This window comes from Stegostoma tigrinum, chromosome 7 (assembly GCF_030684315.1).
Source record: "Stegostoma tigrinum isolate sSteTig4 chromosome 7, sSteTig4.hap1, whole genome shotgun sequence".
Lineage (NCBI taxonomy): Eukaryota > Metazoa > Chordata > Chondrichthyes > Orectolobiformes > Stegostomatidae > Stegostoma > Stegostoma tigrinum.
The window spans coordinates 13,445,465-13,470,578 of record NC_081360.1 but is presented as its reverse complement, the minus strand read 5'-3'; the positions used below and the strand labels follow the sequence as shown (position 1 = coordinate 13,470,578).

General features: G+C 43.0%; 1 protein-coding gene across 2 annotated transcripts in view; it reads left to right on the top strand.

The window, feature by feature from the left end:
• The window catches only part of LOC125453947 (partitioning defective 3 homolog B-like), an 883,406-nt gene that overhangs the window by 652,737 nt on the left and 205,555 nt on the right, over positions 1 to 25,114 (top strand). For both annotated transcript variants that reach the window (XM_059647050.1, XM_059647051.1), the window contains exon 19: positions 1,395 to 1,499. In XM_059647050.1, coding sequence (XP_059503033.1) covers positions 1,395 to 1,499 — 105 coding nt within the window. The remainder of the gene's footprint in view (positions 1 to 1,394; positions 1,500 to 25,114) is intronic.

The window sequence follows — 25,114 nt, the reverse complement described above, 5'->3', positions numbered from 1 at the left end:
ACAAAACCGTGCTGACTATCCCTAAATAATTTATTCTTTTCTAGATGATTATAAATCCTATCCCTTATAACCTTTTCCAACACTTTACCAACAACTGAGGCAACGCTCACTGGTCTATAATCACCAGCGTTGTCTCTACTCCCCTTCTTGAACAGGGGAAGCACGTTTGCTATCCTCCAGTCATCTGGCACTATTCCTGTAGACAATGATGAGTTAAAGATCAATGCCAAAGGCTCAGCAATCTCCTCCCTGGCTTCCCAGTGGATCTGAGGATAAGTCCCATCCGGCCCAGGGGACTTATCTATCTTCACCCTCTGAAGGATTTCTAATACCTCTTCCTTGTGAACCTCAATCCCACCTAGTCTAGTAGCCTGTATCTCAGTATTCTCCTCGACAACATTGTCGTTTTCTAGAGTGAATACTGTTGAAAAATATTCATTTAGTGCTTCCCCTATCTCATCTGACTCCACACACAACTTACCACTACTATCCTTGATTGGGCCTAATCTTACTTTCGTCATTCTTTTATTCCTTAAATACCGATGGAAAGCCTGAGGGTTTACCCTGATCCTATCCGCTAACAGCTTCTCATGTCTCCTCCTGGCTCTTCTGAGCTCTCTCTTTAGGTCTTTCCTGGCTACCTCGTAGCCCTCAAGTGCCCTAACTTGCCTTCACATCTCATCCTAACATAAGCCGCCTTCTTCCTCTTGACCGTAGATTCCACCTCCTTCGTAAACCACGGCTCCCGCACTCTACAGCTTCCTCCCTGCCTGACAGGCACATACTTACCTAGGACCCACAGGAGCTTTTCCTTGAATAAGCTCCACATTTCCAATGTGCCCATCCCCTGCAGTTTCCTTCCCCATCTTATGCTCCCTAAATCTTGCCTAATCTCGTCGTAATTGCCTTTCCCCCAGCTATAACTCTTGCCCAGTGGTATACACCTATCCCTTTCCATCACTAAAGTAAACGTAACAGAATTGTGATCGCTATCACCAAAGTGCTCACCTACTTCCAAATCTAACACCTGGCCAGGCGCATTACCCATATATATATCACGCACACGCACACACACACGCACACACACACGCGCACACACACACACGCGCACACACACAACCCCACCATAACCCTCCCGACAGGGCGCTCGAGTTACCCGGTCGGTAAGCTTGCAAGTTGAGAGCCGTAATCATTGTCTGGTTAAGGTGGTCCTTTACCCAGACCTAATTGGTGAGGTGGCAACGAGGGGGCGAGTATCTATTTGAGGCCAAAGCCCCCAATGATTTCTCCACCTCGTTACCCTATTCTAGTCTTTGTGTTGTCAACAAATCTAGCGGCTGCATTTTTTTTAAGATTGATTTTTAATGATGATGATCATTTTACATTTTAAACAGGTTTGGTAAAAAGAAGGAGGAGAAAGGGAAGGAGCAAAAGTCTAAGCAGAAGAGTGATGGACTAAATGAGGTGGAGCTGGAGAAAATGAAAGAAGAGCGTGACAGGTAGGATATATAAAAGGACTAGGAAATGTTTGGTCAAACACAAATACTCATTCAGTCTTTGGAGCATTGAATTTCATTGGAACATTTACAATAGCAAGAAACAGCATTTGTCCATCTTGATGAAGTTTTTAACCAAAGTAAAAGAGAAGATTTTATTTCCTGCATAAAATATTTTGCTCTCAGCAACAAGCTGGGTCTCATTTCAGTTATCTTTTTTGGTAATATAGTAAGTTCGAAGTCTACCAACCCAAGTTGTGAATTTGTTTTCACAGTGAGAATATCATCCCTGTTGATAGTTTGTGTCTGAGTCATAGCAGAGCAGATATCACAAGTATTGGAGCAGAACCTTCTTGGTTCTGAAACTGATCTCATTAAGGAAAACATGAAGTAAGTCATACATTCACAGCTTGGATATTTTTAAGAAGCATTTCTTTGGATTAACATATGGAACAGATTGCCATATACAGCAGTGATGGTGGACTCAGTTGACACATTCAAGACTAATTTTCAGTAATGTCATACTCATGTCCTCAAGTCCCGAGGCACTTCACAGCCAATTAAATATTTTAAAAGATATGTATATGGTTTTCTAGGCAACCACAGAGCCCACTCAGTACATACACGGTTTTTCAAACAGAAGTGAGATAAGTAGTCAGATGATATGCTCCGGTTGACCAGAAGAAATATTCAGATTAGCCTAATCTTCCAATTGTGAGTCACAGAATGAAGGGGAAACGGTTGAATAAGTTAGTACAACATGTATCCAAACAATAAGGTCCGTATTCCAATGTTGTTGCACTGCGTTGAAAGTTACACCTGTAAGAGAATGTGGTGTAATAGTAAAACAAAAACTGCAGAGCAGTTTTTTTATGGAATGAACTCTTACCTGCATTTAAAAATAGGCTGATGTTGTAGCTTACACAAAGTGTGAAGCTGGATGAACATAGCAGGCCAAGCAGCATCTCAGGAGCACAAAAGCTGACGTTTCGGGCCTAGACCCTTCATCAGAGAGGGGGATGGGGTGAGGGTTCTGGAATAAATAGGGAGAGAGGGGGAGGCGGACCAAAGATGGAGAGAAAAGAAGATAGGTGGAGAGGAGAGTATAGGTGAGGAGGTAGGGAAGGGATAGGTCAGTCCGGGGAAGACGGACAGGTCAAGGAGGTGGGATGAGGTTAGTAGGTAGGAAATGGAGGTGCGGCTTGAGGTGGGAGGAAGGGATAGGTGAGAGGAAGAACAGGTTAGGGAGGCGGGGACAAGCTGGGCTGGTTTTGGGATGCAGTGGGGGAAGGGGAAATTTTGAAGCTTGTGAAGTCCACATTGATACCATTGGGCTGCAGGGTTCCCAAGCGGAATATGAGTTGCTGTTCCTACAACCTTCGGGTGGCATCATTGTGGCACTGCAGGAGGCCCATGATGGACATGTCATCTGAGGAATGGGAGGTGCAGTTGTTAATTGCGAACCGAGCGGAGGTGTTCTGCAAAGCAGTCCCCAAGCCTCCGCTTGGTTTCCCCAATGTAGAGGAAGCCACACCGGGTACAGTGGATACAGTATACCACATTGGCAGATGTGCAGGTGAACATCTGCTTAATATGGAAAGTCATCTTGGGGCCTGGGACGGGGATGAGAGAGGTGGTGTGGGGACAAGCGTAGCACTTCCTGCGGTTGCAGGGGAAGGTGCCGGGTGTGGTGGGGTTGGACGGGAGTGTGAAGCGGACAAGGGAGTCACGGAGAGAGTGGTCTCTCCGAAAGGCAGACAAGGGTGGGGATGGAAAAATGTCTTAGGTGGTGGGGTCAGACTGTAGATGGCAGAAGTGTCGGAGGATGATGCGTTGTATCCGGAGGTTGGTGGGGTGGTATGTGAGAACGAGGGGGATCCTCTTGGGGCGGTTGTGGCGGGGGCGGGGTGTGAGGGATGTGTTGCGGGAAATGCGGCAGACGCGGTCTGCCTCCGCCGCATCTGCTCCCAGGATGAGGCATTCCACTCCCGCACATCCCAGATGTCCACGTTCTTCAAGGACCGCAAATTTCCCCCTGCAGTGGTTGAGAACGCCCTTGACTGCATCTCCAGCATTTCCTGCAACACATCCCTCACACCCCGCCCCCACCCGAAGAGGATCCCCCTCGTTCTCACATACCACCCCACCAACCTCCGGATACAACGCATCATCCTCCGACACTTCTGCCATCTACAGTCTGACCCCACCACCTAAGACATTTTTCCATCCTCACCCTTGACTGCCTTTCGGAGAGACCACTCTCTCCGTGACTCCCTTGTCCGCTTCACACTCCCGTCCAACCCCACCACACCCGGCACCTTCCCCTGCAACCGCAGGAAGTGCTACGCTTGTCCCCACACCATCTGTCTCATCCCCGTCCCAGGCCCCAAGATGACTTTCCATATTAAGCAGATGTTCACCTGCACATCTGCCAATGTGGTATACTGTATCCACTGTACCCGGTGTGGCTTCCTCTACATGGGGGAAACCAAGCAGAGGCTTGGGGACTGCTTTGCAGAACACCTCCGCTTGGTTCGCAATAAACAACTGCACCTCCCATTCCTCAGATGACATGTCCATCATGGGCCTCCTGCAGTGCCACAATGATGCCACCCGAAGGTTGTAGGAACAGCAACTCATATTCCGCTTGGGAACCCTGCAGCCCAATGGTATTAATGTGGACTTCACAAGCTTCAAAATTTTCCCTTCCCCCACTGCATCCCAAAACCAGCCCAGCTCGTCCTCTGCCCCCTACTGCATCCCAAAACCAGCCCAGCTTGTCCCCGCCTCCCTAACCTGTTCTTCCTCTCACCTATTCCTTCCTCCCACCTCAAGCCGCATCTCCATTTCCTACCTACTAACCTCATCCCGCCTCCTTGACCTGTCTGTCTTCCCTGGACTGACCTATCCCCTCCCTACCTCCCCGCCTATACTCTCCTCTCCACCTATCTTCTTTTCTCTCCATCTTCGGTCCGCCTCCCCCTCTCTCTCTATTTATTCCAGAACCCTCTCCCCATCCCCCTCTCCGATGAAGGGTCTAGGCCTGAAACGTCAGCTTTTGTGCTCCTGAGATGCTGCTTGGCCTGCTATGTTCATCCAGCTTCACACTTTGTTGTCTTGGATTCTCCAGCATCTGCAGTTCCCATTATCTCTGATGTTGTAGCTTGATTTTTTTTTTTAGTAACCATTCTATCATTGAGTGCATGTCAACTAGCTCAGGTAATTTAGTGATCCCCATGAAAGAAACAGCCCAAATGAATTGACAAGTTACCTTTGGAATTACACGATTATCGAAGTATTTTGAGGTAATGTTTGTTATCTAATGGGAGCTCAGTTCCAGCTTCAAGATTCGACATGTCACTTGAGGAACACTGTCTCGGTATTTCCTGGATAACTTGGTCAACTCTGGCCATTAGGAACAGGGAGAAAGTGAAGCCTGGATCAGCCAAGGAACTCTGAAGAAGAGTCTTTGAACTTGCAGTATCAGATTTAATTCTCTCTCTGACTCTTCACGGATGCTGTCAGACCTGCTGAGTTTCTCCAGCATTTTTTTATCTCAAATTTCCAGCATCTGCAGTATTTTGTCTTTATTTGAATAATGAAAGGACATTGGTCAGGGAGTCATCCAGTGCCCTGGATGATGATGAACCATCCCCAACTGGATTGTAGCGTTTGGATACAAATGGGACGGGGCTCTATTCAGATCACCCACCTCACAGGTTTTCATGTTGACCACAAAGGCTGATTGGCCACCTGGGTAACATAAATGACCCATGTTGAAGCTCATGAAACAGAAGTCAGCCTAAATTAGAGGTTACAAGGGAGAAGAACGCCAAGGGACAGGTGGAGAAAGAATTTACATCACTTTTCTTTCTTAAAAAGAGAGCGCAAGTTGACTTTTGAAATGATAGTTGTCCCTAATATAGCAGGTACAGCTTACCATTTTTGAATGTCGTCCCAGAACTGAATGGGAAGCTATGCTTAGGTGCCAAGCTATGCTGCTTGCTCCAAATAGCAACTCCTGTCATAGCAGAAAATTATGAGTTTCCCCCAATTGTTTGTTAGCTGTGTCTACCTATTTGTGCCACAATTTTGAGTTAGAGGAGCCTAGACTAGCGGTTTAGATAGGGCTTCCCAAGGTGATGGGTATCAGTGCACCGCAAGAAGCTGAAACCGTTGGCACGTGAGCTTCCAGGTAGCAATGATGGATTCCAGGTCCCCCGATCCCATAGGTCTTCTCTTCCACATGCTCTGCCCTATCCCTCCCACTCGGGATCACAGCAATTTCCAAGCCTCAAAATGAGGTCATGATGGGAAAAAATTTGAAAAACACTTTTTAAAAATTCATTCATTGGATATGGGTGCCGCTCCAGCATTTATTGCCGCTCCCTAATTGCCCAGAGGATAATTAGAGTCAACTGCACTGCTGTGGATCCAGATTCACATGTAGGCCAGGCCGGGTGGGGACAGCAGATTGGCTTCACAGAAGGACTTTAGTGAACAAGATGGGTCTTAATGATAACAGTTGGAATTAAGACAGTTATTTTTATTTCCAGATATTTGTGGAATGCAAATTTCACCATTTGCTGAAACTGTGTCCTCAGAACATTAATCTGAGTTTCTGGACTGCAAGTCCAGTGATATCACCACTATACTACTGCCTCCCCTGCAGCTCAACAAGCTCCTTTCCCCACCCTATTGCAAATGGAGCCAATCACTTGTACTAATTTATCACACTACCTTGGCAAGTGTGAAGATCTTATGTGCATAGCAATATTTAGAATTTCTGCTCAAACAAATCCTGCTGGAGTGCAAAAATAGGGGTGAAAGAATTATATTGAGATTATGCTTATCTAGTTGTTTATGTATGGAACAGTATTTACTTTGGGATGAAATAGAAAGTTAATTTCTTCAGTGCTTTCAGATGCCTTGAACAGTAAAAGTAGAATTTCTGAATGTCATTGGAAATCTGAAAGTGATTTCTCATTGAAATCATCTCTTTATGTGAGTAAGTGGAGCAATCCTAAGCAACCCGAAAATCCCTCAGTCTTCCAGTTTCTAGAATAGGTGAAATGATGTGTGTGAGAGAAAAGTGCCTTTAGTTTGACTTGGTTTAGACAAAGATGCGTAGATGATTTCTTTTGCCATTAGAATCAGTCAACTTTGTTTTCAAAGCCTCAGAGTTTCTTGAGTGTCTGACATGCAGATAGCCTAGATGCAATATTAAAAGGTATTTGTATAAAGCCTTGCAAAATTACAGACTATTACAAAGTGTGTTACAGCCAGTGAAGTATCTATTAAAATGTAATCACTGGCTGAATGAAGAAAACATGATGGCCAATTTTCATACAACAAGGTCCCATGACTGACAATCTGATAACCAGACATTGGTTGAGTGATAAATATTGGCCAAGCTGCCTGAGAGAACTCCCCTGCCTCTCTCTACGAAATGTGGTATCTTGAGTTGTTTCCCCACCAATTGAGAGGCAGAAAGGACATCAGTTTAATGCCTCATCTGAAGTATGACACCTAGGGCACTGCAAGCATTTTCTCAGTACTGCACTTGAGCGTCAATCTAGATATTTGTGCTCAAGTCTCAGGATGGAATCCTAAGCTGCTAAATCAGAAGCAAGTGTGCTTCTACTGAACTTCTTGGCGTGGCTGTAAAACAATCCAGTCTCAATCTTTTGAAGATGACAGTCATTTGATAGGTGTTACCTGGAAAGAAGAGTCACTGCACTGACTGATCGTAAGGTTGCAGTAGCACCAGGGATAGCATCGTGGCCCAATGTGGCAAGGGTGAGCAGTGAAGCAGGTCCCTTGGTATCTGCGGTGGTGATGTCAAGAGCAGACAGCTGATGTTTCCCGGAGAGTGTGCTAAGCAGAGGACTCCTCAAAGACTGTTGAACTTTTAACTTTACTCCATTATTTTTCTATTAAGAAAGGTTTTAGTGTTAAGTATTACCTTACTTCTTTATTTTTTCACTTATTCTATGAAGGTAATGATTAACTTTCTTACCTTTGTTTCTTTTATTGCGTTTTACCGAGGTACCGTTGTACCTGAGAGACTGCTGTGTGTGGTGACAGTGCACACTTTTCACTGTAGTCCTGTACTCCTGGACCTGAATACATGTGACAATTAGAAATCTAAACCTAAATATAGATTATATATAAATGAAAGAAGCATTAATGGCAGTGGCCCACAGCTGATCTTTCTGATATTTAATTATATATACAATTATGTCACACAATGGATTCAGGAATTAATACCAAAGTGCTTTCTGTCACAAACAAGTGCACTTTAGAAACCCTTAATTTTTTTGCATGCACTTGCAGAATTCTGTAAGTAGAAGAAATAATTACTGTATTATTATTATGTACCTATTAATATTTCTTCAGCTATATTTTGCGTTTCCTGAATGTATTTTAAATGGCATGGACAAAACATTGATGCCAACACCAAGAAATATTTTAACTCCTTGTATATATTTACATTAACAAATGCATAATACGAAGCAAGACATGTCAGCAGAAACAAACGTGTCTTTTCAGTTATACATAATTCTAAGGAGGTGCCTCATCCTTTCAAGGGATGCAAATGTTGGTGGCACTGCTATTATTTGTAGCTCCTCCTCAGTTGCCATTGAACTGAATGGTTTGTTGGGCCATTTCTGTGCCAAACATATTGCTTTGGGTCTAGTTTCACGCATAGGATGGCAGATTCCCTTTCCTGAAGGACATTAGTGAACCTGATGGATTTTTATGACAACCAAAGATGTTTAATGGAACTAAGACTGGCTTTTAATTCCAGTTTTATTCTCTGAATTTAAACTCCACTGGCTACCATGGTGGAATTTAAATCTCTGTCTGGGCCTCTGGCAATGTATCACCGCACCACCATCTCCCCCTCAAGTTGTTAGACAAAAACTGGCATTGAACCACTTGAAGAGATATTTGTTTCGATGACAGTAACCTGCTCAAAGACATTTTGTGCTAAAAGAGGAGAGGACGTAGAGAGGTTTGGAGAGGGAATTTCAGAGATTAGGGCCCATATAGCTGAAAGCATATTTGTCAGTGGTGAGGTGATGAAAATTGAGGATGCAGAAGAATTAAGAATTAAAGAAAGGATTTATACAGTTTAATGTAATTTTTATCAGACTATCCAAAGGTAATTAACAGTCTTTTTACAGTTCACAGGAGACAGTTTGGTTACATGGAGAATTAGACCTAAGTTCCTCGAGTTACGTTGTGTGTGATTGTATCTTTGAGTATGCAAATATATATTGTGAAAATGGGCTTTCAAGTCTGTATTAAATTACAATGAGTTAAATCTCACTCAATTCCATTGTTAATATTGCTGATAGACACTGGTCAGTGTCAGAATTTACATTTGGTAATATGCGAAAGAGCATAAGCAGAAATTCTGCAGGATAAAACATGTAACAAAATGGGCACAATGTTGAACGCAATTTATGCCATATTTGTGCCCAAAGCAGATATTGTACCCCAATATATTTGTATTCCAAAATGCCTTCCATGTAGCACTGCGCTAAAGTGAAGTCATTAGAGCCCTTCCAGAGTGGCTTAACCTGAGGAAGAAGTTGAGAAGGGGTTCCCTCATGGTAAATTTAACCATGCAGGAATTGAACCCATGCTCTTGGCATTATTCTGCATTGCAAATGAGCTGTTCAGCCAACTGAGTTGCCCAACCTCCATGTTACTGCAGTTGTAGTACGATGACCAAAGTCAGAACATGTGGAATAAGTGAAATTCCTTGCCCATGGATGAAGGTAGTTACTCAGACTGATTATAGAGGAGAGGTATTGCCCAAACACTCCTGTTCACCATTCACATGAGCAACTGTGACTCAAGAATTGGAGGTATAAATTGAAAATTTGTAAGGATACCCAACTGAAGAAGATGGTTAATATAAAGGAGGATTGTGACAAAATGCACATATGAGAATGTCTGCTAAGATAAATAAGATTGGAGAATATGTTTATACTTATGAGTGAGACAAGAACTATGGGCCATGAGTGTAAGTTTGCTGCTACAAAATAAGATGTCAAGGGACCTAGAGAGTCGTTAGAAGAGAAACCTACTACCTTAAGGAATGATTGAAGCAAATAGAGTGCACATGTTTAGGGGGTACAAGATAAACACAAGGGGGGAAAGGAAAAAAGAGACATTTATTGATTGCAATAGACGATGAAAGTGGAAGGACTCTTGTGTGGAGGTCAGACCGTAAGAGTCATAGAAATGTACAACATGGAAACAAACCCTTCAATCCGACTCGTCCATACTGACTTGATTCCTAAATTGATCGAGTCTCATTTGCCAGCATTTGGCCCATTTCCCTCCAAAGCATGTATTCTAAACCTCAATTCACGTACCCATCCAGATGCCTTTTGAATGTTGTAATTGTACCTACGTCTGCCACTTCTTCTGGCAACTCATTCTGTACAAGCAACATTTCAGTTGCAGGCCTGCCATAGTGTTCTAGTGAGCCTCAGTGCAAGCTCGAAGTATAACATCTCATTTTCCACTTGGTGACCTTGCAAACCCTAGCACTCACCGGCCAGTTCAATAATTTTAGACCTTCATTCGACCTTCTGTGTTTTTTTTGATCACTGTCACCCTAGTCATGTCATGATCTGGGTTGTTTTCAGCGCAACCTGTCAATTCTCTGCTCCCTAAACTCTCGTTATCATTTATTTAGCACCTGTGTGAAAAAGTTTCCCCGTAGGTCACTTTTAAGTCTTTCCCCTGTCACCTTAAACCCAAGCTTTCTAGTTTTGGATTCCCCTGCCCTGGGAAAAGACTTGGCTATTCGCCTTATCTATACCCACTCATAATTTTATAAAGCTTTATAAGGTCCCCAGTTAGGCCATGCGCTCTTTGCCTGTATTGTAAGTAGCACATAAATACAGGTTGTTGTTGTTGTTTTTGAAACACAAAACTACACATCTTTTGTATCCTGCAAAATTAGACTGTCAAGAGATGTGCTTCAATTTAAAGAACTATACAGAACTGCCAATGATAAACAACCAGTTTACGAATAAAAATAACAAGAACTTGCCTAAGCATGTCTTTCATGACCACACGATCTTTGTTTCATATAGACTGACTGATATGTTTTCTTCAATGCCCTTTCCGTCTGCTGCCTTCATTTCTTTCAGCGCACTGAAATGTTTGTTGCCCAAGCAAAGCAACAGCAACAGCAACATGATTTGAAGGCAATATGTGGTAAACCATACTTGGAGTACAGTATACCTTCTACATATCATATAAATAGTCATGCTAAAGCAACGACAGGGCAATTTAAAAGACTGTTACCAGAACTGATGGTGAAATAAAAATGATAACTTTAAGAAGAGTTTGAATAGGCTGGGCTCTTAATTCCAGAAAGTAGAGGCTGGCCTGCTTAAGAATTGTTGTTTCCAGTCACCTGCCATGTTTGCACATCACTGTGTTCTGACATGTCAGTTGCAGGTCACCTATAGAGCTCTAGTGAGCCTCGGTGCAAGCTCAAAGAATAACATCTCATTTTCCATTTGGGCACTTTGCAAACCCTAGGACTCACCATCCAGTTCAATAATTTTAGGCCTTCATTTGTTCTTCCGTTTTTTTTATATTCAATCCCACCCTAGTCATGTCGTGACCTGGGTTGTTTTCAGCCTGTCTATTCTCTGCTCCCGAAACGCTCATTATCATTTATTTAGCTTCTGTTCTGACCTGTTTACAATCAATAATCCCTTCATGTGCCAATCCCTTTCATACCTCTCCCTCTCCCTCTCCCTTTCTGGGCTCCATCTTACCTATCCACTCACCTCGCTCTCTGAAGAGTCACTGGACCTGAAACGTTAACTCTGCTTTCTCCCCGCAGATGTTGCCAGACCTGCTGAGTCTCACCAGCAGTTCCTGTTTTTGTGTTTGCAGTTCTTTCCTTTGTCTAAGATTAAGAAACTGTTTGGTCGGGTAGCTGTAGAGATATCCCCACTTGTGGGGAAAAAACAGAGTTAGGATCCATAAATATAAAATAATTGCTCATAGATCTGGCAGGTATTTCAGTGAAAGAAGCACCTTTACTAAGGGAGCAGTTAGGATGTAGAAGCCGCTACCATGGGAATTCCAGAAGGAATTAGCACGGATGTGCTTGAGGACCAAAGGAACAAATGGGGTGAAATGAAGTGGGCTGTGGAGGTACATGTGTCACATCAATGCAGAGATGTACCTTGGGTTGAACAACCTATTTACATAGCTGTGAATGCAGTGAGACCGAGTATGGTATTAAGTGACCACTTCGAAACCCAGGGTGCTGGCTCACTGGGTCTTTGCTTTTATCCATAGACACATTTTGGGGGGTCTGGAATGAACTGCCTGGGAGGGTGGTTGAGGTGGGTAACTTTAACCTTGTTAAGAAGTACTTGGATAAGCACTTGAAATGACATAACATTCAAGGCAATGGGCCCGGTGCTGGAAAGTAGGACTAGTGTAGATCCAATGTATCTTTGGTGGTACTGACTCAGTGGGCTGATGACCCTCTTCTGTACTGTATGATTCTCTGCTATAAACAGTCACTCGGTCAAAAATTTTGACCATATGTGTATAAAATGCCAGCAGTTGGGGACTTGTATATGTGTTAAGCGGAAATCAATTGTCAGGTGGCAATGAATAGAATACTGGAGTCTGGTCTTTTCTCTGCTTACATGGAACATACATTTGCATACCTTCTGTACCTCTTTTAACCTGAACACTGATGAGCCTCCAATTAATACTCCCCAGCCTCCACTCCCCAAATCCAATTAGCACCAGTAGGAAGTGATTTGATCTCTGAGAACAATGGGCATAATTGGGAAGTGTTTTTTCTATTGCTTGTATTGCATATTTCAGAAGTTGACTGCCTGCTAGTATTTGAGAGTCATGTTTGGCTTGGAAAGGTTAGAAAATGTGCAGTTGATTGCGCTATCATTTTGGACCTGATTTTATCACCGGAGTATTGTTTGTTCGTGTTTGTGACTGGATGCACAGCAGTAGAATACTGAAATAAAGTTCCATTTTTAATCTGCAGTACTTTCTTCCGGGGACACTTTCAGAATTCACCTCCCTGCCCAAGAAAAGCTGCTGAACTTTCATCAGCTGACAACTCTCATCATCTTAAATCGCAACAAATCCAAACATGATGAATTAAAGTACATTCTAATTAAGTTGGACCCTTGAAGGGATTTTTCTAATGCATTGGTTCAAACCCTGGTTTTATTGAATCAGACTCTCTTAAAATCTGTTCCTAAAGTGCAGCTTTCGATTGTTACTGAATCCACCTTTTGTTGTGCAGCGCTGGTTATGAATAATTGTGGTACCCAGCCTTATGCGAGACTCCCAATGGTATTCCCTTAATATGCAGCTAATGATGGATTGATATTTGAGAATTCTTTGTTTCTGAAAGGTCAGTAGGAGCTTTTAAAATAAGCAAAAGCACAGTAGAGTTGTCTGGGTAAGATCAGAAGCTGTTAAAAGCATTTTTCAACTAAATGTCAAGATTTATCATAATAGGGTATATAAATTTTGAGAGAAGAATCAATGAGAAAAATGTAGACGTATCTTTGACCACTAATTTCATTGGCATTTACTGTCGTGTCACATGCAGTGTTGACCTCTGACAGCAGCTTCACATACCAATACTTTATAACTTATGATAAAAATTGAAACTGAATTTGGCATTGTTAGTGTTCAAAACGCATTCAGAATGAAAGTTGAAGCTTCTGACCCTATTGTGCGTTTTTCTTTACATGTGGTGTAGATGCATTAAAGGACAGCGAGATAAGTACATGACGGGAAAAAAGAATTGCATACTGAAGTGAAGTAGACTGTGAGGAGCCTCATATGGACCTCAGGCACACGCACTGACGTATTCGAGCAAATGGGCTATTTTTTATATTTTTTGGTTCAGATTCTGTGTCATTATCCTATCCCACAACTTCTGCCAATCCTGATTTCTTAATAATTTGGAAGTCGTTTGTGATAGAACAGGTAAAGAAGAATATTATCTAATCCTGGGCTATGACTTCCTTTTGAGAGATAATTTATGGCTTCGAGTGAGGTGACCTAGATTTATTGCCCATCCATATATATTTCTGAGAAGGTTACATTGTTCCTTAAACTACTGCAGTCCTTCTCACGACAGACATCCCATGAGAGTGTCAGTGAAGATTCTACCCAAGGAATGATGAAGGTGCCTTTGGAAGTCAGAATGATGCCAGTTACAGAATTGGGTAGGTATGGACTTCAGGAGAATGGAAACAATCTGTTGAACCATTCCATTGTGGATGGTGTTAAACGTTTTGTTCTTGCATTTAAAAAAAAGGGTTAATCAGTCCAAGGAATCATGACAGTCTAAGGTTCTTTGACCAAGAAGAGTGCTGGACAGAGAGCTTGCAGAGAAGACTGTCTGAGCTCATCTAGAATTCTTTAAATAAAAGGTTCTTGTTAGAAGGAACACTGGCCACAAAAGAGTAATTTAAAAGATGATCAGACCCCTATCATCCTACTGAGTAAACGAAACAGCTGTATCCCTTCTTTCATTTCTTTTCATGGTATATGACATCCCTGGCAAGGCTAACGTTTGTGGCCCATCCTGAATTGTGTTTGAAATGAATGACTTACTTGATGATTTCAGAGGGCCTTAAAGACTTAACCACTTTTCCAAATAAGAAAGTGATGGGTATCCTTGAGACTTACAGATGGTGTAGAGGGTTTGAGGGGTCTGGAGGTGAGCTGCTCCACAAAATGTACACAGTCCTAATCCTGGAACCACAGTATTTCTTAGGCTGGCCCAGTTCTATCAAGGCAAGGTGATAGAGGTGGCGTGGATTTCTCTTGTTAGAGATGGTTATTACCTGGCACTTAGTGTGACACATGTGTTCATTACCACTGAAGAGGCCATCATTGAGTTTTGTTCTCTTCTTTTGGAATTCCTTCAGGTTCAAGGATAAGTTGCTTTTATTCTGGGGTGGAGTAGCGTGAGGAGTTTCTGCTGTGTTTAAATAGTCCAATCCTGGAGCCACAGATTCTGCCATTTGATGGGGCAGGTGGTATTTGAGGAGATGGTGTGTGAATGGAACACTCTGGATTCCGTGCTGTTTTTCCACTGCTTGTACTAGACCTCCATACGTTCCGCTCTTTGACACTCAAAGTGTCTGATGCCTTTGCGTATGCTGCTTGTTCTAGGACACGCAGTTCCCACATGTAGGTGGGGATGTTGCTTTGGTTAGGAAGGCCTTTATGGTGTTCCTGTAGCATTTCCTCTGCCTTCCTTGTGATCACTTACCATCATGGAACTCTGAGTCGCACACTTGTTCAAGGAATCTAGTGTCAGGCATGTGGACAATGTGGTCCACCCATTCATGTGTGATCTGTGTGTCCATACTGAGGATATTGCTTTCGGAGGGAACACTCAAGGCGATAAGCTTGCTGGTAGATTTGCAGGATTTTGTGAAGGCAGCACTGGTGATAACTTTCCAGGGATTTGAGGTGTCTGCTGCACGTGGTCCATGTTTCTGATGTGTACAGGAAGGGTGGGGGCCACAGCTGCTCTGTAGTTCGTGAACTTGGTGCTGGGTTTGAGGCCCTGGACTTCAAACACACTGTTTCCCCAGGCATCTGAAGGCTGCATTGCCGCAATGGAGTCAGTGTTGGATTTCGTTGCCAACACCTGCTTGCACCAAGAAAATGCTTCTGAGCTATGCGAAATGATCTACATTGTCCAACACTTTCAATGTATGATCATGTCGTTTGCTATGGGCTTCCAGTGTACTGCACTTGACACGGTGCCATGAGAATTTTTTCATCTCACCCCTCTCTGGCATTCAACTCTTGAATCTGTTCGGACAAACCTCTGATAAGGTCTGCTGGTCAGTTGAACTACCTGAACTAAAACTGAGTATAAAGTGAGAAAATTCAAGAGTTACGCGATGGTACTACTGATGATTGTTTTCATGAATTTACAGGTCATTGAAAGAAACCTGATATGGTATGTTTGTGGTAACCTGTATTTTTATGGCTGTGCCATTTTGGGGTTATCTTCCATGGTGTTAGGTAGATGACAGAGTCACGGCTGTATTTCAGTAGTTTGACTGAGGGTCGAGTTGCTGCCTGTCTCTGGTACATAGGTCTTCATCGCTACAGCCTTACAATAGGTTCACTCATTCTAAGATGTGCTTCCTATTGTCCTGGGATGTTCCTCAACATTCTGCACTGAACTAGTGAAAAGCTTTTAGCTAGTTGGTATTCACTGAATGAAGAATTTGATATGACATGAGCTGAGAGGTTCTGGCACTATACAGTTTCGCTGCTGCTGTTGGCATTCGGATGCCACAAGGATGCTCAGCATTGACTTGCTGGACCTGTCTTTAGTCCGTTCTACTTAACATGATGGTGGAGGCACATTGGAGGATGTTTTCATGTTAGATAGTAAATTTGTTTTCACATGAACTTTGCAGTTGTCACTTCTACTTTTGTAGTCAAGCATCCCTGTGGGTTTTAACCAACAAAGCCAAATCATTGTCTACAAAGCAATATTCCTAGTGGCTGGTGTGTCAAATTTTGGTGTCTGTAAGAGTACGTTCTAGACAGTTCTCGGTACATTTGGGAAGAAGCACTGGTGGAGCCAGTTTGCTGAAACTGGTATTAGATCATGAAAATATTTTCAATTTTGGGCAAAGTCCATAATTGGAGCAACTTGAACTACTATTTGTTGTGGGCTGCCATACATGGTATCTGACATTGAACATCCTTTCCTTTTTTTTGTCCAAATGTTATCCCTATCTCTCTTATGAGATTCCAAATCGTTCCAATCTCCGTCCCCCGCACTCTCACTCCCACAGCAAGTGCAAGAGTTTGACCTGAAAACAAACTCCCATTTATTTATTTGTATACTGCTTTCCATGACCAGTAAAACTCCTAAAATTCATTGCAGCTATTGAAGTACTTTTGAATTCTAGTCACTGTGTCATAAATGCAGCTGCCAATGTATATATCGCAAGTTTCCCTGAATGTATGGGCAAGGATTAACAGTAGGCCACTCAGCCCTTTGAGCCTGCTCTGTCATTTATTAAAATTTTGGTTGATCTGATTTTAACCTCAATTCTACATTCCTGCATATCCCCAATAATCTTTGAGCTCCTTGCTCATCAAGAATCTCTCTGCCTCTGCCATTAAGAATGTTTAAAGATTCTGCTTCCCCTCACTTTTGAGGACAGAAACTCCCAAATGCCATCAACCCTCTGAGAGAAAATGGTTTTCCTCAATTCTCCCTTAAATGGCCAACCTTATTTATAATCTATGACCCCTGTTGTAGATCCTCCCTCAAGTTTCCTCAGGATGTTATATATTTCAATTAAGTCACCTCCAAACAGCAATTACAACTGGATAATCTGCTTTAATGATGTTGGTTGTGGGATAAACATTGTCTAGGGCATCGGTGATAATTCTTCTGCTTTTCTTGGACATAATATCGTGAGTTCTTTAATGTTCAGCCAAGAGTGCAGAATGGTCTTGATTTAACAATTGAAGTGAAAGATGGCACCTCCGACAATGCAACAGTACTTCAGTGTTGCATTGGAGTGTCAGCCTTGATTTTTTTTGCTAAAGTCCCCTTCTGGCCCAGAGGTGAGAGTGCCACTAACCAAACCAAGGCTGACACTCAACCTGATTTAACACCTCTCACTTTCAGCTCATTGCTTGTTGGTTTGCAGAGCAATCAGCGTATCCAGTTTTATTACCACCTGTCATTCAAATCCTGCATCATCCTCAAATGGCACAATCAGAACTAGAAAGGTAGTGGCTATGGAATAGTGGTTGTCACCACACATCCTGTCATTGTATGACAGTCTTGTCCATCCCAACTTTGTAGCATTACACTGGATTTATGTAAGAGTGCTTCTGGATTTAATATCCCCACTCAGCTTAATATCTCTCTCCAACACCATGCGCTCTTACTTCCCTGGGAACAGTTGCGCATTTATTTGGAAATTTCTCCAACTTTGTGTCCGTACTGGTGGAGAGAGTTAAGTTGAACATGTAAATTGTTTTCACTTCCCATCATCTAAGATTAGAAATTGACTTTTTTTTTGTCTTTTTATGAGCTGTCTCCTTGACTGGCTGGGAGTTGAGTTGGACCAAATGCTTTTGAAAGTCGTAAAAGTTGCTTTAGGGGATCAACATGATTTTTTTTTCTAAACCCCCCCCCCCACCCTGCAAAGAACTTGAATGAAAGTGAAATAAAACCCATTGAATTTATATCCTATGAGACTAAAAAAGGCCATTGGACTTTATTACCTTTCACATTATTTATTGAAGCTTTTATTTAATTGGTAAAAAACGCCATACCAGCCAACTTACAGTAAGTGATTACATGGCACACATTCAAGGCACTCTGAAACAGCCTGTGCTTTTTTTTTGTTAAATGAAAAATTCCTGTGAATGATATGAGTAATGGCATATTTCTAAATTAAAAAGTTTGGTGGTGAAGAAAGCACTCCCATAGGAGGCCCACTGTGTGCATAGGGGATGCATTTATATAATGGCACCGTAGTCAAAAAGTAAATCTAGAAACTCCAAAAAAAATCATTCACTAAATTTGCATCAACTTAACAGCCTGGCTGAGTGCATTAGTAATGCAGTTGCTGCTTTCAGCTGCATTAAATCCCACCTAAAATTAAGTGTCCTGCTGCTCATTTTGAGTAATCGTCTTTGCTTATGACGAATCCACAACTTTAGACACACCCTATTCTGCATCTTAGGTTGGATGCAGTAAGCTCCCCAGTTCACACAGTGAGGTAGAATTAGAGAACTGAAGAGAAGCTATGTGGGCGATATAGTCAAAGGCTCTCTCCTCCACCACCCCTCTTTCATCCCCGCTACCACCACCACCATCCCCTCATCCCCACTACCGCCACCAGTCACAAACACCCAATTCCACTGCCGCCGCCACCACCATCAATTTTTCACCAGACGCCTTCCAAAAGTGCTGCTTCTTTCCAGGGCACAGATCCTGGTTGTGGAAGACCGTTCATTGTCTGGCTGAGCTGGTCTTTCATTGTGAGAATATTGTGTACCGTAGAAATCAAGATGGATAGATTGGGCCAGAAATAATGGGAACTGCAGATGCTGGAGAATCCGAGATAACAAAGTGTGAAGCTGGATGAACACAGCAGGCCAAGCAGCATCTCAGGAGCACAAAAGCTGACGTTTCAGGCCTAGACCCTTCATCAGAGATTGGGCCACTGTCTTTTTATGTAAAATTTCCAGGACTATAATATTCGCTACAAAACAAAAGTACCTAATTTGAGATATCCAGTGGTCTGTGAACTTTGCTATAAAAATGCAAGTCTATTTTCTGTTTTGGACTGTAATTCTCTAGAAATCCAATTGGCCTGTCATTTACTAGTATCCCTCCGTTGGTCCAAGAACTGGCTGAACTGATTTAAAGTACATCTTTACCTTCACTGCTCAGATATGTTAAGTTCTTCAGAAGATCTAAAATTAGGGAAGTTAACTACATTATAATTTTAATAAAATAACAGTAACAATTAAAGGGAAGTAATACAGTGACTATCAGTACTACCCATAAATTATACTTGGATATCACAAAAATAGTATGCACTTCACCGATCTCTCATTCTCCCCCACACTGTCACACTAAAATTTCCGTTCCACCTAAAAGAACTGAAGGGAAGAACTCTCCAAAATAGTATAACTACAGAGCCAGAATGTTTGCAGTTTCTTAATTTTGCTGTCATTTGAATTCAATTGTAGCAATTAAATTCTCATCAGTCTTAAAGTGAAACGTACACGTAACCAAAATAGCAATGGATCAGGTGTTAATTTCAGTGGGGGATTTCAAGTCGTAGCATTGGTAGAAATGTGGGAACCCTTGGGGAGAGACAGTGGCATTCGTACAGCTCACACCGTTTTCACATGCCGTGTCTCTGCTGTTGGTACAAAAGTTATGATCAACACTTGCACATTATGTTTAACATATTCCTGCTCTGTCAGAATGCTATTGTCTGATTTAATAATGGAACAAAAGATCTGCAGATAGCCTTTACCATATAGAACATGTTAAGTCACAAAGATGCTAAATCCATCAGACTCTCTAGAACTGCAAGCTAATTTGAAAGCCACCGGGACAGAGTTGTAGAATGCCAAATTACACTCAGAGACATGGAATCATACAGCACAGAAATGGACCCTTCTGTCTGACCAGTCCATGTGACCATAACCCCAAACTAAACTAGTCCCACCTGCTTGTACTTGGCCCACATCCCTCCAAATATTTTTATGTTTGCAAAACATCCTCAGGAACTTGTTGGACTGTAATCAGACCAAAAAAATTGACAGCCAGCTACATAAGGAGACATTGAACCCAGTGACCACATGCTCGATCAAAGAGATGGGTGATGAGAGAGATAGAGGACCAAAGGATGGAATTTCAGAATCTAGGCATTGCAGGGCTGAACATTCCCATATTTTGGTAAAACATCAGTTTCAGGGGGTTTCATGGAAGGTTTTCTTGGCATCTCTTGCCTCTTGCACAACGCTGATGTTCAGTTCATTAATTATCACAGCCCTTCCGCAGCATTGCTCACATGCTGTTTTGTGGTCAGCAGAGGTGGAAGGGCTCACCAGTGCTGGGAACCTGCTGGTGTTTAAGCTGTGGGTACCATATTTCAACCCCAGTTGGGCACTATTTCAAACATTGCAAGCCAGGAAGTGCCATTGGTGTGTTGCTGCGCACTTGCATACGGCAAGGCCAAGAGAGGCAGGATACCTCCATCCCAGAATGCTGGGCTTGCAGAATGCACCTCTGTGACTTGCTATGCGGAAGCCCCATTCACAAAGGCTATCTTCCTTGACTTAACTGAAGATTGCTGACAGCCATGACAAGCTTCCTACCTTTGTGACTGTGCTAAAAAGGCAACTCAATACGAGGCTTGTATGCTGCGAGCATCCAGGTAATCTCAAGGTGAGTGGCCACTAAAACAACAGGCATACAAGCCGGAGGTGCAGCATGGTCTAATCCACAAGCTGGGTGCGTGTCCCTGTGTGCACAATGCCATTATGGCAGCTTTACCATGATAATCGCTGGTGCAACGCTAAGTTATAAAATCATATTTAAATGAAGCTCGCATATGCTGTTAGGGTCCTTAGAAGTTGACACATATTCGGATACCAGTATCTGTGAACATGTGGCTGGTCCATGTTGAGAATTCTTGATACTGTCCTTGTTTGGTATGTTTGATAAGATAGGAAGGAGAATATTAAGGAGGCGAATTGTGGTGTTCATAAAGCATTTAACAAATATGATCCACATTAATTGGTAATGCCCAGTTGCCTTAATGGAGAACTCGCCTCACCACTTGACAATTGCGTAGAAATTGCAGTAAGTTGCTTCTGACTTTTGAAGTGAGCCTCACTGGACTGTCTCTCATGATGCTGCCGCAAATATATATACATTCAATGTTTTGGCATCAACTATTTCCCATGGTAATGAATTCCACAGGCTCACCACTCTTTGGGTAAAGAAATTTCTCCTCATCTCTGTCCTAAATTGTCAACCCCAAATCCTCATAGTTTGACCCTTGATTCTACACACGCTCACGATCAGGAACATCTTCCCTGCAACTACCCTGTCTAATCCTGTTAGAATTTTATAAGTCACTATGGGATCCTGCCATCATTCATTTAAACTCAAGTGAAAACATTCCCAAACTAGTCAATCTGTCTTCATATAAAATCCTTGACAATGGATTTAAGAATTTTGCCCACTACCAATGTTAAGCTCACTTGTCTGAAATTCCCTGTTTTCTGTCTACCTGTCTTTTTGAATATTGGAGTGATATTAGCCACCCTGCAATCGGTAGGCAATGTTCCAGAGCCTATAGAATCCTGGAAGATGACCATCAATGCGTCCACTAGTTCGAGAGCCACTTCCTTAAGTACTCTGGGATGTACGTTATCAGCCCCTGGGGATTTATCAGCCTTCAATCCCAATGAGTGATATTCCTTTAGCTCAGTATCCTGATCTTCCATCTCGGAAAGGAACTGCCGCTTTCCCAGCTCTTCAGAGCCCATCACATCTCCTCTTTGTCTGCTGCAGTTGTGCAGAGAACAGCATGTTGAAATTGGGTGGCGTACTCTAACTGGAGCATACTGCATGGCACCCCATCAGACCAATCCAAGCAGTGGAACCTGATTTGGTGGAGGCTTATCTCCACCATGTCCCAGGTTGATACTGAGCTGCGGCCAGAGGGTTGTGTAACAGAGTTATCACCTGTGGTTGGAGAGGATACCCTTTGTCTACCAGCAGCCATCCTGGTCGGGCATACATTGCTCAGAATGAATCAGGATCATGGAAATTCCCACAGTTGCAGGTGTGATGACAATTTCCAGGGTTCCTGGTGCAGCTGCCTCCCAAGATATGCTTGCAATGATCACAAATGACTTGGACATTGAGTAAATGGAGCCCTTTCCTCTTAAAGAATTCAATTGTGTTATGATGCAGTCCTCTCAGTGCAACATGTCACATTCTTAAAATGCCCCTGCTCCTGGGGAAGCTAGTGATATTGGCAAACACACTGTCCAGGCCTTAACCTTCACCCTGTCATGGGGAATTGAGATGAAGCACTGTGATCCGGTGCAGTTTGCATTGGTAAATGCCTTAACACGTTTGTGGTTTGAGAATTGAGAGATCCCACACAGATCACCAGTGTATCCGTGACAACATCCAGTCACATAAAAATGAAGCGTTTCTGTCACCTTGACCACCAGGATGGGAAAGTGCCTACCCTTTAGGATCACAGGTTCTGTTCCAGCAGCTGACACAGTTATGTATCCGAGGGTATTCACATTTGGTAGCTGAAATGCACTTTGCTCACCTGGAGGAAATGACAATGAGTTTGTTCCACTCTCTGCCAAATGAACATCCCCAGGGGCACTTCTGCTACAATTCCTTGATTTGGAGACTGTTTGGCAGCCGCTGGAGCTAGCTGCTGACCCTGGGTTTGCTAGACTTCACGCTCCCTTAATTTCTCTGTCCCCTTCATTGCACCATGGCTGCAATGACAGCTGCTGTGGACGGATTGATTCAGGATGGTTTAATGACCCTGTGTGGGGAATGTCAGAAATGAAGCTACTCCTTAGTAATGTGACAAGTCTGCAATCATAACAGATACAAACTAAAGTTAACTGTGCTGTCGGACATGGAGGCCTCTGACAGGGAGGGCCATGGAATGCCTCAATTTGGACCTCTGACAGATTGGACCTGATTCAGAAACATACCACGTGGTGCAAGTGCAGTATGTGGTTATAAATGTAGTAGGATTACTGAAGCCATGTCCTGTCCACCCCACGTCAACCAGGAGACACTGTACTTCATATAAGAGCATGTTCTCATATACTTGTGGTGTAATGGGAAAGGAAATCAACTCCATATTCTTGTGCAGGCTGTGAGAACTTTGGATGAATTAAGGGAATTGACAACCTCTGGTGAGACTTTAAAGCTCTCCTTTGACGACTTTTGGTTCACACAGATTGATCATTATGATCAGTAACACAGTCAGATTACTTGTGGCCAGAATTTCTAATTTACATTGTTGACCAATGCCTGACGTTTTCACAGAGAAGCCTGGTTCAGAAAATTAAAGAAAGACCTGTTTCGTACTTTGGGACATTCAAAAGTACCTTGGAAGTGTAGTCATTGCTGGTGAAGTGAAAATGCAGCAACCAGTTTGCATATAGCAAGTTCCTTCAGACAGGTGTGTGATAAATTCACTGGGTTGTCAGCTCGATTTATCTACTCATGACCCTTTGACTCAAAGGAATATGTATTACCTGCTGAGTCATGGCTGACATGTTGATGAGGCTTGTTTCGCCCACACTTCTGTTGTGGTTCATACCCAGATATCTCTCAATGGTTTATTTCTGATATTAGTGCTGGATGGAGGTGGTGGAATATGGAATGGGAGGAAAGAAAGAGAGAATGGAAGGCCCACTTTGATACTGAGCTGATCAAAATCACCAGGCACCTCAAGGTGCATTACAGCCATTAGAATGTTTATGAAGTGGTGTAAATGTGGCACCTGTCGTGTGCATGGCTGTATGATAATGGCTAGATAACCTGTTTTCCCTGCCATTTTGAAGTGGAAATGGTGGGGAACTAAGTACTGGTCACGCACCAGGGATAACTTGCTTTCTTCTTTTCACAAGGGTATCATGGGATCTTCTATTCTGTTAGAACAGGAGGATTGGCCCTGTGTGATTCAACGTCTCATTTGAATGTCAACTGCTTTGACACTGCCGTACCCCTTTAGTACTGCGTTGTAATGTCAGGGAGGAATTTTGTTCTCCAGACCTGGAGTTGGAGATTGAAGCTGGATCTTTGTGACTTAGAGGCAGGAGTCCTATCCAGTGAGCCCCAGGTGACATAAAAACGTCAGTAAATTACACCTTCCTATCTGACATTGCATGCTTTCTCCATGACTGCTCCAGGTCAGCAGTAACTGTTTCAATCCCCCCTCCCACTTGATAGGGAATGAACATCAGGGATGGAGACAGAAATTTCAAGAAAACATTTTAAAGTTTCCCGTAATTTCCAGGAGCCATCCTGAAACAGAATCTCAACTATAATCTCAGAATCCCTAGTGTGTGGAAACAGGCCCTTCAGCCCAACTAGTCCAGACTGACCTCAAAGCGTCCCACGGAGACCCATCCCCCTAGAACCCACCTCATCTGCACATCCCTGAACAATATGGACGATTTAGCATGGCCATTGGACTTAGCCTGCACTTCTTTGAATTGTGGGGAAAAAACCAGAGCACCCAGAGGCAACCCATGCAGACACAGGGAGAATTTACAAGCTCCACACAGACAGTTGTCTGAGGGTGGAATCAAACCCAGACTCCTAGTGCTGTGAGACAGCAGTGCTCACAAGTGAGCCAGTATGTCGCTCGTGTGTGTTTTCTCAGATGTAGTTTTATCTACTACTTGATGCTTCATTCAGCCACATGCGCTCCTTGACTTGGTAAACACCCTCGTCCTTGTCAATCTGTCCGCAGCCTCTGGCAAAGTTGACCACACCATTCTCACCAAAGCCTTTCCACTGTATTCCGAATACTGTCAGCTACAGTAATGATTGCAATGGCTTCTCTATGTACTCCAGTGCCATTACCTCTGGTGTTCTCCGTGGAGCAACCCTTGACCTCTGCGATTTATCATTCTTGTGCTGCCCTTCAAAAATATTGTATCAGTTTTTGTACGTACGCTGAAGACTTGCAGATCTATATTAACACCACCACCACTCCGCTTAATTCCTCCACCTAGAAGATTGCTCGTCTGATGCCCGTTGCTAGATCGGCATAAATTTTCTGAAATAAATGCTTGGAGGAGTGAGGCCACTGTCTTTGGTCACCGCTGCATATTTTGTTTCTTAGCCACTACCTGTGCCCTCCTCGCTGACAATCTGAACAGATCATTAGTAGCTGTAGTGTCCAACTTGACACTGTGATAATTTTCTACCACTTACTCGTTGTTTAGATCACAGCTGCACAGCCATTTTGTGC